Genomic DNA, 14916 nt, shown 5'->3' with positions numbered 1-14916 from the left:
TTGGCCCCATGCTGTCCAGCCCTCCCCATGCCCATCTCTGTCCAATCCCTCATTCCCCCGGGGCTCAGGGAACCACCTCCCATCCCCATCTCCTGGGATTCGGTCCCATCTCCCTACCTTGCACCCTGCCCCTCTCCAGCTCCATCTCCAACCCCCGCCTGGCCTCCCTGTCCCAGCTGAGTCACCATCTCCTGGCCCTCATGTAGCAGCACCCTCGGCCTGGCATGGAGACCGCTCTCCTCCTCATGACCAGCCCCCCCTGGTCTGGAGCGGGTGGCTCCAGCTGACCCCCTCAGCCTGACCTCATCCTCAGGCCTGCTCCATCCTCCAGGCCCGACGCCACCGCCCGCAGCTCCCTCTGCTGGTGAGCCCCAGGCCCGCCAGGGAGGGCTTACCTCGTCATCTACCACGCCCCCATCAAACACCTTGGCCACCAGCTCATGGCTGAACGTGTCCAGCAGGAAAACCGAGCATCTGCAAGAGACAACCAGCCGCTCAGCCAGATCTCCACAGCAAGCGGACAGCCGTGGCTGCACGGCACCATCCAGTCACGGGGCAAAGCCCATGCAAGGCAGTGGAACAACTCCCATTGACTCCCCTCGGCTTCGGACCAGGCCCACGGCCTCTGGTTAGCACATCTCCCCTTTGGATTCATTGACCCAGCGCCCCACCATGAGACGAGAGATTCCCTTGATCCTGGCCTCTGTGGTCACCAGTGATCCTGTGGCATGGGGTGTTAGCCCCACAGTTCTGGCTACATTCCAGCTGGGTAATGACATTCAGCTTTCCTCAGTTTCCCTGGCTCTTCCTTCCGGACAAGGTATTCTTCACCTCCTGTCCTAAACTTGACAAAGCCCTGGCTGGGACGATTTAGTTGGGGATTGGTCCTGCTTTGAGCAGGGGGTTGGACTAGATGGCCTCCTGAGGTCCCTTCCAACCCTGCTATTCTATGAAACTATGCAGTGCTGTTGGGCATTGAGAAGCAGCTGCTACATTCTACCCCAGAGGTGGCTGCATTTCAGTGGTGGCTACATTTCTGTGGTGGACAGAGATCCCTTTGGATAGATGTGAAACACTTTGGGGCCGTGTTGGATAAAATTAGCTGGTTTGCCAACAGCTGCATTATGTAGGGTTGCCAACCTTCCAGGATTGACCTGGAGTCTCCAGGAATTTAAGATTAATCTTTAATTAAAGGTTATGTCATGTGATGAAACCTCCAGGCATACATCCAAACAAAATTGGCAACCCTATGTCCTCTACCCTGGTCCCTTCCTGTGGTTTTTCTCATGGATAGGGGGTAATCTAGCCCTCTGCACTCAAAACAAACATGGACATTAAAACATTTATGCTCCTCTTCCTGTTATATTTGCAAATGCAGACACCTGAGAAGGAGAAAATTAAGATTGGAAGTGTGTAACCGTAACTGTGCCCCCCTGGGCCATGTAACCTTAACTCTGCCCCCACACCATGTAACGTTGACTCCAGCCCCCAGGACACATACCCCTAACTCTGCCCCCTGGGACATGAACCTTTAATGTTGCCCCTTGCCCTTGTGCATCTGCATCGTTATGCTGCAGTTGTTAGTCACACAATCGTGGTCTATTTCTCAGCTCCGTAGGAGTCTCTCTCTGGGACACGAAGCTGCATGCAGCAGGAGCCAAAGAACACACTTCTGCTCGAGCGCTGGGTAGGCTGCGTGTGGCTGAGTTTTGTCCAGCCCGAGTCTCTGCAGCCGCTTGGACTATTGGCCTGTGGGCCAAGCCCGTGTGAATCAGGCCCAGTGCTGCCCTCCCAGGACCAGCCTCGGGAGTGCAGGGTCAGGCCCCGTGTTTCTACCTTTGTGGGGCTGGGGGCCTCGGGTAGGGGTTTCCATGCGGCTGTGCAGCAGGTGAGTGAGCCTGGCATGCTCCAGGGCTGGCGACAGCAACCCTCAAGCCCCTTGGGGGCGGCTTTGCTGCCTTTCCAGGGCACAGGATTACACGGGACTGCGGCGTGCTCGTCACCTTGTTCCTCGCGATGCGCTGGAGGGAGCAGGCAGCCGGGCAGCTGTGTTCTAAGTGCAGACCTGAGCCCTGAGCCCCTGCCCTGGGCAGGATCCGGCCCAGGACAGTCCCAAGAGAGAGCCACGCTGATCAGAGAGAGCAGGGCCTGGCCTCTCCTGAGCCCGGGGCAGGGGATGCCTGGAGCAGCAGCTCTGCTGGCTTTGCCGGACCTGCTCCGATTCATGCCGGGGGGACGTGAGAAGAGAACCAGGCCCCGTCTCCACGCTCAGGAAATCTGCAGGTTTGCTGTCCGGCTGGGGCATGGCGCGGGGAGCGAGCGTGAGGAGGAGGAGGGGGGAGATTTTCACAGGGGAGCCGGAGATCAGAGCTGTAAAAGTAACCAGGGAGGAGCAGCTTTCCCACAGGATCAGCTGTTCCTGGCGCATGTCCCAGCCGCAGCAGAGGTCCAGGAACGTAATCCCAGCGTGCGTGCACACATGGCCTCCTTGGGAGCAGGGGGCACCCAGGCCGACTCCCCGCCCCCAGGGTAACGCCTTGCGCAGAGCAGCCGCTCACTCACATTTCGGCGTTGCTGAGATTCCGGGCTTCCGTGATGATCTCCTGGAGCAGCACCGACACGTCGTCTGCGGGGGAGAAGCAGATCGTTTGGCAGCTCAGACCAGGCCCAGGCAGCCTGGGCAGGGGCAGGGCGGTTCCGGGCACCGGCGAGGGGCCATGGAGCCTCTCACCTTTAGGCCTGAGCCCCCTGATGCTGAGCAAGAGGCCTCTCCAAGGGACGGCTCTGTGACCAGAGCTGGTGGCCTCGGGTCGTGGCGCATGGGCGCCGACGACACCCCAAAGCAGGAGCTATGGGGTTAGGCCAAGGTCCTGGCTGTCAGCCCCATACCTGACCCATTACTAGGATGCCAGGCTGCAGCTCTGTAGTCTGAACACGCCAGGGTTCTAATCCCGGCCCCAATGCCAGCTCCCTCCACAGTGAGCCACTTCCCTGCCCCGTGCCTCAGTTTCCCCATCTGTACAAGGGGACAGTGCCACTTACTTACTCTGCAGGCAGGCTGGGAGGCTTGGCGAGATGCCCGGGGATGAAGCAGGTGCTATATAAATGGTGCAAGGGCCAGATTCTGCTCGCCATGACACCGGGGTAAAGCCGGAGGGATGTGACTTGGAGCCCCCTGGGGTCACTGAGAGCAGGAGCTAGCGCTTAACACCGCTGCACAGCCCTTTAACACGGCCCTGATGCCCTGACTCCATCCCCAGGCCTCTGGACACACGGACGTGGCCTGCTTGAGCGCCCAGACCGGAGGAGCACTGTGTGCCGCCAGCCCTGGGCTGGGCTTCTTCCCCAGTCAAGCGCCCCGGCAGGCTTCGCCCAGCCCCGGCTGCCGGGCAGTCATTTATCACAGCCTCACACGGCCGGCATCTCTGCTGGAGCTGGCTCTGGGGCCGGGCATGGGCCACCCCGACGAGCCCTGCTCTTTGTGGGAGCGTGTGCCCTCGGCAATCCGTCTCGGCCTTATCTCCACCGCCTACGTGTACAGCCGTGTCGCGCTGCGCCTCGCGGGTCCCACCGGCCTCGGAGAGGAGCCGAGGATGTCTGGGAGCACACAGCCAACTGGGGGCAGCCGTGCGAGAGCTGGGGAGGGGACGTCAGCCTGCTAACCAGCTAACTAGCCGGAGGAAGGCAGGCCTAATGGTTAGACACTAGCCTGTGACTTCACCCTCTCCTTCGTTACGATGGGAATTGGGCCTGACTTGTGAAGCACAGAGGCGGTGGCCAGTGTCTCCAGCCCATTACAGAGCTTGGGGCTGGCCATGCAGTCAGGAGCAGGGCAGAGCCGACCCACACCTCCCCAGATGTTTAGAGCTGGGGGGGCTGGTTCAGCACATGACACAGAGACGGGGCTGACCTCCTCCCAGGGCAGCCTACAGAGAGCATAAAGCCTTAGGGCAGAGGGCCAGGAACAGGTTTCCAGGGGTTGTGACCCCCCCATATGGCTGAATGGGGGGGTCAGGACCCAGCTAGAGAGGAGCGTCCCTGTAGAGAGAGGCCAGTGACGCTGGTCGGCATTACCATGTGGCCCCTTAGTGGATACAACCCAAGCTGCGATTTCTAACCCCCTGCCAGCCAACGGGAAAACACCCCACGGAATGGCCCCCGTGAGAAAGGAGCGGGCGGTTCTCAGCCCAGTCTGCACTGGGCATTGCCCAGGTCACTAACCCGCTGCGGATTGGCACTGATGGTGGTGGCCGTTACAGGAAGGCCGGGGAGACTGGGCTCCTTGTTCGTAAGTGTTTGGGGGTTTCCCTCGGGATCCCAGGGCAGGGCAGCGCCCACGCCCTGTGGGGCAGACAGAAGGAGAGCTGGCCGGGGACGTCTTCGGGGTGCAGGGCTGGGTCTCCGTGATGTGACGTGGCTGTGACATATTGGGGGAGGGGCGGTGTGTGTGTGTATGCATGCATGTGCAGAGGGGGTGTGGGTGTACATGAGATCTGTGTGGGTGGGTGTGTGTGTGTGGGTGTGTACAGGGGATCTGTCTGTGTGTATGCATTGCATGTACAGGGGATCTGTGTGTGTGTGTGTGTGTACAGGGGATTTGTGTGTGTGTATGCATGCATGTGCAGGGGATCTGTGTGTGTGTGTGTGTGTGTGTGTGTGTGTGCAGGGGATCTGTGTGTGTGTGTGTGTGTGTGTGTGTGTGTGCAGGGGATCTGTGTGTGTGTGTGTGTGTGTGTGTGTGTGTGTGTGCAGGGGATCTGTGTGTGTGTGTATGCATGCATGTGCAGGGGATGTGTGGGTGTACAGGGGATCTGTGTGTGTGGGTGTGTGTGCAGGGGATCTGTGTGTGTGTGTATGCATGCATGTGCAGGGGATGTGTGGGTGTACAGGGGATCTGTGTGTGTGGGTGTGTATGAGCGAGAGATGCTGCCCACTAGTGACGGCTCTGCCGAGAGGAGAAGGGCCCACCGTTGCTACCAGCTGAAGCCGCTCTGTTAGCTGAAGCCCTGGGAGCTGTATTTTGGAGCTGAGAAGACGGGGCTGTGAGCCCTCCCTGTGTAACGCACGCAGAGAGGCTGCCGTGGATTTGCCATAGGAGCCCGTGTCCACTAGGAATGTGGCTTCCCAGCAGGCCCCCACCCTGCCACCACCAACCCTGGGCCAGAGGAATGGACAGACCTAGAGGCGAACGCCCAGCCGGCCCATCAGTGAGTCGGGCCCCAGCAGTACATGGCCTGTAGGAACAGAAAAAGCCACCTACCCAAGTGCGTAAACAGGTTCTTAGCCACTTGCAGGAGCGCCTGTGGGGGGGGAGGGGGGGAAGGGAAATCTGGTTATCTGAGTTCTTTATTGGAGTTAATTAGACAAGTCAGCTCCCCTCCCCCACCCCAGGCTCAAGACCAGTCACCAGCCAAAGCTCACTTCCGTCTTCCTGCCTGTGACCTCCGCAGTCTCCTATAAATCCCATGTGGCCTCCTAATTAGCCCTCATTATTGTCCACAAGCACCTGACACCCCCTAGCCGGGAGCAGGCCTGAGCGCTGGGTGTCCTGAGGGCCCTGACGAGCGGGATCTCCCCCAGGGTGCTGCCTTCAGCTCAGCGGTGTTAGGGTAGCAGTGGCGATCAGGGCCCTACTGTGCTAGGTGCTGCATGTACACAGAGCGTGAGCCAGTCCCGGCCCTGGAGAGCGTACAGTCTACACAAAGGGTGGGAGGGGAAACTGAGGCATGGAGCGGGACCGGTGACAAAGCTAGAAATGGAACCCAGGTCTCCTGACCCTGCCCCCCCAAATCCAGTGATCGGGCCACTAGGCCACTCCGCCTCTCCCAAAAGGCATTCCGGGGAGTACAAGAGAAATGCTCAGAGGGGCTAGGGGAGAGGAGGGCAGGACGACGTGGAGGTGATGGGACAGAGACGCCGTCCAAGGGGGATAAGCTTTGTGTCCTACCAGTGCGGGAAGTCACTGCTTTAACCCCAGCCTTGCTCTATTGGTGGGTTCCCCCCCAGCCCGTTAATACCATCAAATGGTTTCTAAACATCTGTGGCTTCCCATTAATTCCCCCCACCCATCGCCCTGGGAGCAGCGGCCATCCCTCGGGGCAGAAATCAATGCCTCTCTGGAAGAGACATTGCCTCTGTCCGGCCTTAGGCCCAACAGGTGAAGTTATTTCCTGGTCCCCAGTGCAATGCCGAGGCTATGCCCCACAGTGCCACCGGAGGGTGCCCCGAGCACAGGGCTGAAGGAGAGGGTCACTACCTTTCGGGTGTGAGTGTGTGGGCGGTGGGGGGGGGGGGGTTGGAGCAAGCCACATCTGACGCTGTCAAGGAGTCAGCATGGGTTGGCCTGGCTGAGCGTGCGAAGGAGAGCACGTCAGCGGGTGCAAGCGACTGCCCAGGTGCGTAACCAATGCCCGCCTGTGTGACTGTGTGAGATCCCGGGTGTGTCAGTGTGCAAACACACGAGGGTACCAGCATGTGCAAGGGATTGTGTCGCCACCGGCGTGCCGGTGTATGCCTGGGTGTGCCAGCGGATGCGCATGCAGCCATATGCCGTTGCATGCAATAGTGCGAGAGAACAGGGCGCGTAAGTGCACGTGACCCAGCCCTCGTGTGTGCATGCACGAGGGTGCCTGGGTGTGTTCACTAACCCTGAGCAGCAGCAGATCCAAGCCCCCGGGAAGCAGGGCAGGTGTAGAACTGGGTGGGAAACAGTTTTCCCAGCCTGGAAATATTTTTGAGAGTTTGCAAGTGTTCACCTGACTGTGGACAAAAAGTCAAATTCGAACGTTTTTGCAAATTAAAAAAAAAAAAATTTCGGCTTCGGTCAGTCCCAGCGGTTCCTTTCGCTCAGTTGGAAGAAACATTTCCTTCAGATTGCAATGGTTTCTTCTTTACCCTTTTCTCAGTCGAATGAGCTTCAATGTCAAAGCAAAACACCGGGAAACTGGACCGTTTGGCTTTGAAAATGTGGAAACAAAACGGTTTGACAGTTTCAGAACTTTTTTTTTTTTTCAAACTTGTTGCCAGCCGGGAGATTCGCCAACATGGACCCGGTTTCCTGAACGGCTTTGACAAATCAGCATCGTTCAATGAAAAAAACGTTTTGTCAAAAAGCTCCCGAGCAGCTGACGGCCGGAGCAGGCGAGGACAAATCCTACCCACTGGGGGCAGTGCTACACACACAGCCCATTACCCTCCTAGAACCCCAGCTTTGGAAGTCTGTTACATGTGGGGATGAGTGGCCACTCCCCAGCACCAGCCAAACTGAGACCCTAACCCAGCCCCCGCCCATCCCATTCTGGGGAAGCTCCATCTCTCTGCCCCGGGATCACCGGGGGCCAGTGTTATTATTAAACACCTCTGAACAAAGAAGCTGCCTCTTGGGGAGGCGAGAGTATGAACAATAATTAAATCCTCCCTTTAGGTGCCTGCTGAGATGGGAGAGAGCAATTGCATCCTGGCAAGCATGCCCATGCACCAGGCGCTTTGTATAATGGCTGGTGCCGGGCGCTCGCTGCACTGGACTAGGTCTCCAAAGATCTGGGTTTAATCCCTGGCTCTGCTACTGACCAGAGACAAGTCACTTTATTGCTGTGCCTCAGTTTCCCATCTGTAAACCGGGGCTAATGATTGTGTCTTGTCTACGCGGTCAGCTCCTGAGGGCAGGAACTGTCTCTTACAATGTGTCCAAGCAACGCCTGGCAGTGGGGACCCAGTTTGATCTCGGCCAGTTGGCACTGCTGTCCCATGGATCTGCTCCCAGCAGATACCTTCTTCTCCTCGCTTCACTCCCCCTAATGCCCAAAGCGGGTGGTGCCTGAAAGGACTTGGGCCTGTCTAAGCACTAGCTCCAAGCCCTTCCTATGGTCAGTGTGTGCAGCTCTGCCTCCCTGTGGAAACGGGGCGACGCCGGCAAAGAAACAGCTTGGCACTAACGTCACATGGCCAGATGCTTCGGCGCGACTAGGCAGCTTTAGTCTTGTGGGACACTGATACGGAATCTGCCCTGCTGACGTGTGTATAGACCCCTGCCCCCTGCTGGATGGTGCCGATGTGCGTAGGGACCCCTGCCCCCTGCTGGATGGTGCCGATGTGCGTAGGGACCCCTGCCCCCTGCTGGATGGTGCCGATGTGCGTAGGGACCCCTACCCCCTGCTGGATGGTGCCGATGTGCGTAGGGACCCCTGCCCCCTGCTGGATAGTGCCGATGTGTGTAGGGACCCCACCACGATGCTGATGTGCCCATGCCCCGTGCTGAATGGTGCTGAAGTGTGTATTCACCACTGCCCCCTGTTGCTGTGGCTAGGACGGGTCACACTCTAATGGCTGGGGTCCTGAGCAGAGGTCAAAGCCCCACCACCCCCAGTAAGAGAAGGCGATTCTCCTCTAGCTCATGTTGTCAGAGGTCTCTGTTTTACTGCATGTGGCCAGTGAGCCATTGTGAACATACCCCAGAGCCACGAGCCTCCAGGGGACAGTAGGCAGACAAGGGTGTTGGCAGGGCATCCCCCATGTTCTCTGCATCCCCGCGGGCAGAGCGAGGCTCCTGCCGGCCGGCCTTCCCCTGCCAGCTCTGGGTCACCTCCCAGGGCATTTGCAATTCAGATCCACATGTCCCAGTTAGCCAAGCATGGCAGTGTGGGCTCCTGAACTCGCCCCTCCCGGCCTGATTAGTGCCATCAGAGCAGCAGGCCGTGGCGGGCTTGGGGGCTGAATGACAGGCGGTGAAATTAGCGGCGTGATGGGCACCACGACGAGGGAGGGCTGCAGAGAGTGGAACTGACTCATTTCTATCGGGCACCAAGCCGGGACGGAGCTGATGAGCCCGTCCTGGGCTAGGGCTGCCAGGTGTCCAGTTTTCAACTGGAATGCCTGGTCAAAAAGGGACCCTGGCAGTGCCAGTCAGCACTGCTGACCGGGCCGTTAAAAGTCCGGCTGGTGCAGGGCTGGCAGGCTCCTGCCTGGCTCCGCGCAGTTCCTGGAAGCGGCCGGCATGTTTCTCTGGCTCCTAGGCATAGGGGCAGCCACAGGGGGCTCCATGCACTGCCCCTGCCCCGAGCGCTGGCTCCACAGCTCCCATTGGCTGGGAACTGCAGCCAATGGGAGTTGCAGGGGCGGTGCGTGCAGATGGGGGCAGTGCACAGAGCCCCCTGGCTGCCCCTTCGCTTAGGAGCTGGAGGGACGGGATGCCACTTCAAGGAGTCACCTAAGGTAAGCACCACCCAGAGCCCGCACCCCTCACCTCCTCCCATGTCCCAACCCCCTGCCCCAGCCCAGAGCCCCCTCCTACACCCAAACTCCCTCCCACAGCCTACACCCCAACCCGCTGCCCCAGCCTGGTGAAAATAAGCAAGTGAGTGAGGATGGGGGAGATTGAGCGATGGCAGGGGGGATGGAGTAAGCAGGAGCGGGGCCTTGGAGAAGGGCCGGGGCAGGGGGCGGGACAAGGGTGTTCGGTTTTCTGCTATTAGAAAGTTGGCAATCCTATCCTGGGCAGATCCGGATGGGAAGGGTGACACCAGCAGAGGTAAGACCAAAATCGCCTGGCTGACAGGCTGAGTGCACAGCCCAGAGACCCGGCCAGGGGGCAGGACAGAGTGGGTGGGTCAGACAGGTGCTGAGAGGCTGGATTCCCTTGTGGTTTAGGATCGGACTTGAGATCTGGGGACAGTTCCTGGCTCTACCCTGCATGCATTGTCAGTCCTGGGATAAGTCACTTCATCCTCCTCGCCTCAGTTTCCCCAACTGTAAACTGGGGGCGAGGCTTCTCTACTTCATAGGTAGAACTTTCATCTCTTCATGTCTGCCAGGTGCTTAGATATGGCCAAGGAAACTGTACAGCTAATGGGGTACACATGTAGGTAACCCCACATGTCCAGCCAGGGGAAGCTCCTGATCATCAGGATGGGGATCCCCCCAAAATGTGTGGGACTGGTCCTGCCTTTCCTTGCCTATAGGACAATCAGCCCTGAGTTTACACGGAGACCTGTGAAACATCCTCCCAACAACACAGCGACCTGCTCTCCACCCTGGCCTCCGGGAGAGGGGGCGTTATGGGCCCCACAGCATGACAATGCTGGAGACAGTCTGACAGCCTTGCAGGCTTTTCCAGAGGGGATCCTGGCTTCAGAGAACCCTCCTCGGTAGAGCAGGCCTCTCTAGAAGCTGGCCAACATGGCGGATAAGGGCCAGCTACTGCTACCAGCCAGCGGAATTTCTCCCGTAGCTGAAGTTATGAGGCCTGCACTGTGGAGCTCAAAGCCCAGGGGTCTAGCCCCGCGCTGGCAGGGGGTTGAGGGTTGGGGAACAGCCTGTTGTGGGTGCCCGGTTCAACCCCCTCTCAAATGTCTGTCTTGCCCCATTCCCTCTCCCTGTGCAGCGATGCCCCAGCACCTCCACTCCATGCCCCATGGCGCTCCCACGGCGCATGGACACTCAGTCCAGCCACCCCACCACCACCGAAAGGTGGATGTAGCCAGCTGCCCGCCCCCCATATGCACGGCTGCAGCAGCCGCATGGCACAGCCTGTTACGCCCCTGCGGCCGTGCGTAATGAGCGAGCAAGCTGCCCCCTTACCTGGCACTCGCACTTCAGCTTCTGCTCCTTCTGGAAGGCCAGTGTGCTGGTCAGGACGGTGGAGGTGTAGCAGAAGCAGTGCTGGATTCTGTGCTCGTCGGCCTCCGTGTAGCTGAGGCGAGAAGAGCGGCACGGTCAGAACAGGGACGGCGGGCGGCGGCTCCTGCGGCCAATGCTGCTCAGCCGGGAGCCTGCCGGTGCTGCCTGTCCAGAGGAGATCCACCTCACTGACATGCAGCCACCTCTGAGGCATGACATGGCAGCTGTTCCCCAGTGCACCACGCATTCCCCTCCTCTCTCCTGGACGATCGCAATGCGCTGCTCCGAGGCCCAGCTCCCCTGCCCTGCCTCAGTTTCCCCAGCTGTAGGACAGGAATGAGGCTACTGACCTGTGACGAAGTGGGACTGTTCTTAATGGTTCCTCCGAATATTGTGGGGGTGCCTCAATTTCCCTTATGCAGTTCTTAAGTATCTAGGTGGTGGGGTAAGGGTGTATGATCACTGCAGAGCCCTAGAGGGCAGGTGTGTGCAGGGGTCTGGACACAGAGAATGGCCGACACCCTGTTTCCTGGCAACTGATGGCCTGGACCTTTCCCCCCTGCAAGGTGAGAGCTAAAGGGTTGGAGAACAAAGGAATCAGGTGACCTCCTGGCCTGGGAAAGGAACAAAGCCCAGAGGAGGAGGGGCTGGAGGGAGTTTCAGTTTGGGGCTGGCTAGGACATGGAGTGAAGTGCAGACGTGGTTGTCTGGCTCACTGCCCTCCAAAATGGACCCAGCTGAGGGGTCCTGTTCTCTGCACCTGCAAGCTCTGTTTTAGACCATGTTCCTGTCGTCTAATAAACCTCTGTTTTACTGGCTGGCTGAGAGTCCCGTCTGACTGCGGAGTTGGGGTGCAGGACCCTCTGGCTTCCCCAGGAGCCCCGCCTGAGCGGTCTCGCTGTGGGAAGCACATGGAGGGGCAGAGGATGCTGAATGCTCTGAGGTCAGACCCAGGAAGGTGGAAGCCGTGTGAGCTGTTTGCCCTGCGGACAGGCTGCTCACCGGAAGGCGACTGCCCCAGAGTCCTGACTGGCTTCATAGGGAGCAGTTCCAGAGCATCGCCCGGGCACTCCGTGACAACTGGGGGTGGGACAGAGAGATGCTCCCTATGCCCTTGCACTCCGGAGAGGGGGCTCACGCTGGCTCTGATGCAGTGAGGAAAGCAGCGAGCTCGCTGCCTACCCCCACTGGCACAGCAAGGGCAGCGCTGAGCACAGGGGGAGCTGAGACCCCAGCTGAGTGGGGGGAGACACAGGCAGGGGAGGGGATCTGTGGGGAGTGGCAAGGTGCTTGGTAAGGAAAGTTTGGATGAGCCTAGGCAGCCTTGTGATCTGATGGCTTTGTCCAGTCAGCAGGGTGGGAAGGCGAGGAGAGTGGAAGATGAGTGTCCCTGGACCTTACCTGTTAGCTGGGTGGAGAATTGGGACAGTGAAGGAAACGTGCCTGTGCCTGTCAGAGGTATTGACTTGCCTGTGGAGGGAGCTACCCTGATCTCCAAGCAGGTGTCTGTGACCAGCCTTGTGTGCTGGGACAAGGGGAATGAGATCCCAAGCTGTGTGTCTGGTAAAGGAGAAAGTGTGTCCGGCTCTTCTTGGTCTGTGGAGCAGACAGAAGGGGCCTTGCAGCCTGTGATGGTTGAGCGTTGTGCAGTTGTCTCAGAGCTGGTTCTGGATTCAGCTAAAGCCCAGGAAGGGAATGGTCCTAAGTTTGTGTCTGCTCAGGAGAATGGCCCTGTAACTAGGTCGCATCCAGTTAGTGTCTATGTAAAATCCCAGAGACCAGACAATTCTGGTGCTTGTATTTTGCCTGTTGCTCGTGTGTGGTTGGGAAAGGGTGTCGCAACTCTGTCTAATCAGGGTGAGATCCTAGCCAGGGCACAAGGAGAGCGTGAAGGTGATGTGATTGTGTTACCTATGGAGGGTGTGGAAACCTGTAGGAAGAAGGAAAAGATTCCTGAACTTGTGTGTGGCAAAGGGAAGGAGAAGGCTTCTGACCATTTATCTAGGAAGTCTGTCAGTTTGCCTGAAAGGGGATTGTGTAGGAATCCACCGGACGGGCCATAGGTAATTCTGGATGTAAGGGAGACCCAGAAAGAGTCTGTTGTTGCTCAGGAACGTGTTCCTCTAGAGCAAGCCCTAGGTAAAGAGGGTAAGAGCAGAATTTCTGGGAGGGGTGAATTGTTGCATAGAAAAGCCCTAGGGAAAGGAATCCTCATGGAGTCTTTGCAAGCAGTTTACTGCAACTGAAGGGTGTGAAAGTGATTTAATCAAGAAAGTTTCAGTTCCTAACAGCCAGAAATTTTCTGTTGTGAATGGATCCACTGACTGTCCTGTTGAAAGACCCAGTGTGGATAGCTTTGAGAAGGTCTCAGATGGAGTGAAAGCTGTTAAGAAACTTAAACAGTCCTATAACCAAGTGGCTGTGTTTGGCCAGCTTGTTGGGGAGAAGACCCAATCCAAGTTTGACCCCCTGGGGTTTTGGGGTGGCCAAAGGGCGGGCCGCAGAAACCTTCCCACATGCGGCCTGCGAGTGCTATCGACCACCCCCGACCTAAGGGAGGGCGTGAAACTGGAAGGGCCTGGTGTAACTCCTACCAAGGAATGGCAGAGACGCTGGGGCATCCATGGGAACGTTGGTGGCTTCGAACTTCCCCAGGTCACCGCCTAAAGTGACCCCGCTCAGTTCGATCTCGAAGGGGGGAGAGATGTGACGAAGTGGGACTGTTCTTAATGGTTCCTCCGAATATTGTGGGGGTGCCTCAATTTCCCTTATGCAGTTCTTAAGTATCTAGGTGGTGGGGTAAGGGTGTATGATCACTACAGAGCCCTAGAGGGCAGGTGTGTGCAGGGGTCTGGACACAGAGAATGGCCGACACCCTGTTTCCTGGCAACTGATGGCCTGGACCTTTCCCCCCTGCAAGGTGAGAGCTAAAGGGTTGGAGAACAAAGGAATCAGGTGACCTCCTGGCCTGGGAAAGGAACAAAGCCCAGAGGAGGAGGGGCTGGAGGGAGTTTCAGTTTGGAGGCTGGCTAGGACATGGAGTGAAGTGCAGACGTGGTTGTCTGGCTCACTGCCCTCCAAAATGGACCCAGCTGAGGGGTCCTGTTCTCTGCACCTGCAAGCTCTGTTTTAGACCATGTTCCTGTCGTCTAATAAACCTCTGTTTTACTGGCTGGCTGAGAGTCCCGTCTGACTGCGGAGTTGGGGTGCAGGACCCTCTGGCTTCCCCAGGAGCCCCGCCTGAGCGGTCTCGCTGTGGGAAGCACACGGAGGGGCAGAGGATGCTGAATGCTCTGAGGTCAGACCCAGGAAGGTGGAAGCGGTGTGAGCTGTTTGCCCTGCGGACAGGCTGCTCACCGGAAGGCGACTGCCCCAGAGTCCTGACTGGCTTCATAGGGAGCAGTTCCAGAGCATCGCCCGGGCACTCCGTGACATGACCCACCTCGCAGCAGGGTTGGGGTGAGGATTACTACACAGTCTATCAGGCCTCAGCTCAGGTCAGCCGGGATTTGCCCTTATCTGCTCCTGTCCCCTTCCCAAAACCCTGACCTGGACCGGGCCTTGCCCATGAAACGGTGGCAGGGGTACTGGCGGGATCAGGGAAGGAGGGCTCGGGGCAGCTGAATGAGAGAGGCCTGGTGAAGGCTGAGCTGAGTCGGGCACGCTGCCAGCCAGCCAAGCAGTGGGGAAGGGGCTTTGCTCTGTTATTATTAAGCTCTGAATCCAAGTTTCAGGAAATGAATTACCCAGTGAGGGGGATTCTGTGCCTGTGGATGTGGGGAACCCTTTACTGCGCCTTTAATTGGAGCTGGTGCCTGGCTCGGACAGCGCCCAAACCTGGCATGGACGCTGAAGGCTTTGATCATCAGCAGAGCTCTTCCCTCTGTCCTACACCTGCTTGGGTCCCAAGCACCAGGCAGTAAAGGCCCAGGGCACAATTCTGCAGTGTCCTTCCCCTTGTGTCATCACTGGAACATGCAGCTGAACACGACACCATTCTGAGTGGGAGCTTTTTTGCATCCATGTGCCATGGGGGTATCTGGCAACACAGCCCCCTGCTGCAGTGAGTTCCACCGGTTAACAATGCAGTGCTCAATGGAGAGCTTCTTTGCATGGTGCTAGGGTTACACGTATGTTCCGGCTCACTCAATCGAGTGAGCCCTTGGTCTCCTCTCACAGGGTGAAGGAGAGACTGCTGGGTTTTCATTCCATCCTTCCTGGTCTTAAAGACCCCAGTCCAATCCCCTCCACTCTTCCCCGCTATTAATTTTCTGCCTTCAGTATCTGATGCTACAGCCCAAG

The 14916-nt window shown here is 58.2% G+C and overlaps 1 protein-coding gene across 3 annotated transcripts in view; it reads right to left on the bottom strand.

The window, feature by feature from the left end:
• Positions 1-14916, bottom strand: part of PDE2A (phosphodiesterase 2A) — a 373086-nt gene that overhangs the window by 21725 nt on the left and 336445 nt on the right. For all 3 annotated transcript variants that reach the window (XR_012639805.1, XM_074954538.1, XM_074954551.1), the window contains 4 exons: positions 10576-10687; positions 5261-5300; positions 2563-2626; positions 396-474 (listed from right to left, as the gene is read on the bottom strand). Coding sequence is in view for 2 of the 3 variants with exons in the window: in XM_074954538.1 (XP_074810639.1) it covers positions 396-474; positions 2563-2626; positions 5261-5300; positions 10576-10687 (295 nt within the window). In the remaining variant the exon portion in view is untranslated. The remainder of the gene's footprint in view (positions 1-395; positions 475-2562; positions 2627-5260; positions 5301-10575; positions 10688-14916) is intronic.

Source organism: Natator depressus, chromosome 1 (assembly GCF_965152275.1).
Source record: "Natator depressus isolate rNatDep1 chromosome 1, rNatDep2.hap1, whole genome shotgun sequence".
NCBI classification, from domain to species: domain Eukaryota; kingdom Metazoa; phylum Chordata; order Testudines; family Cheloniidae; genus Natator; species Natator depressus.
The sequence above is the reverse complement of the archived record's forward strand: the minus strand, read 5'-3'. Positions and strand labels throughout refer to the sequence as shown.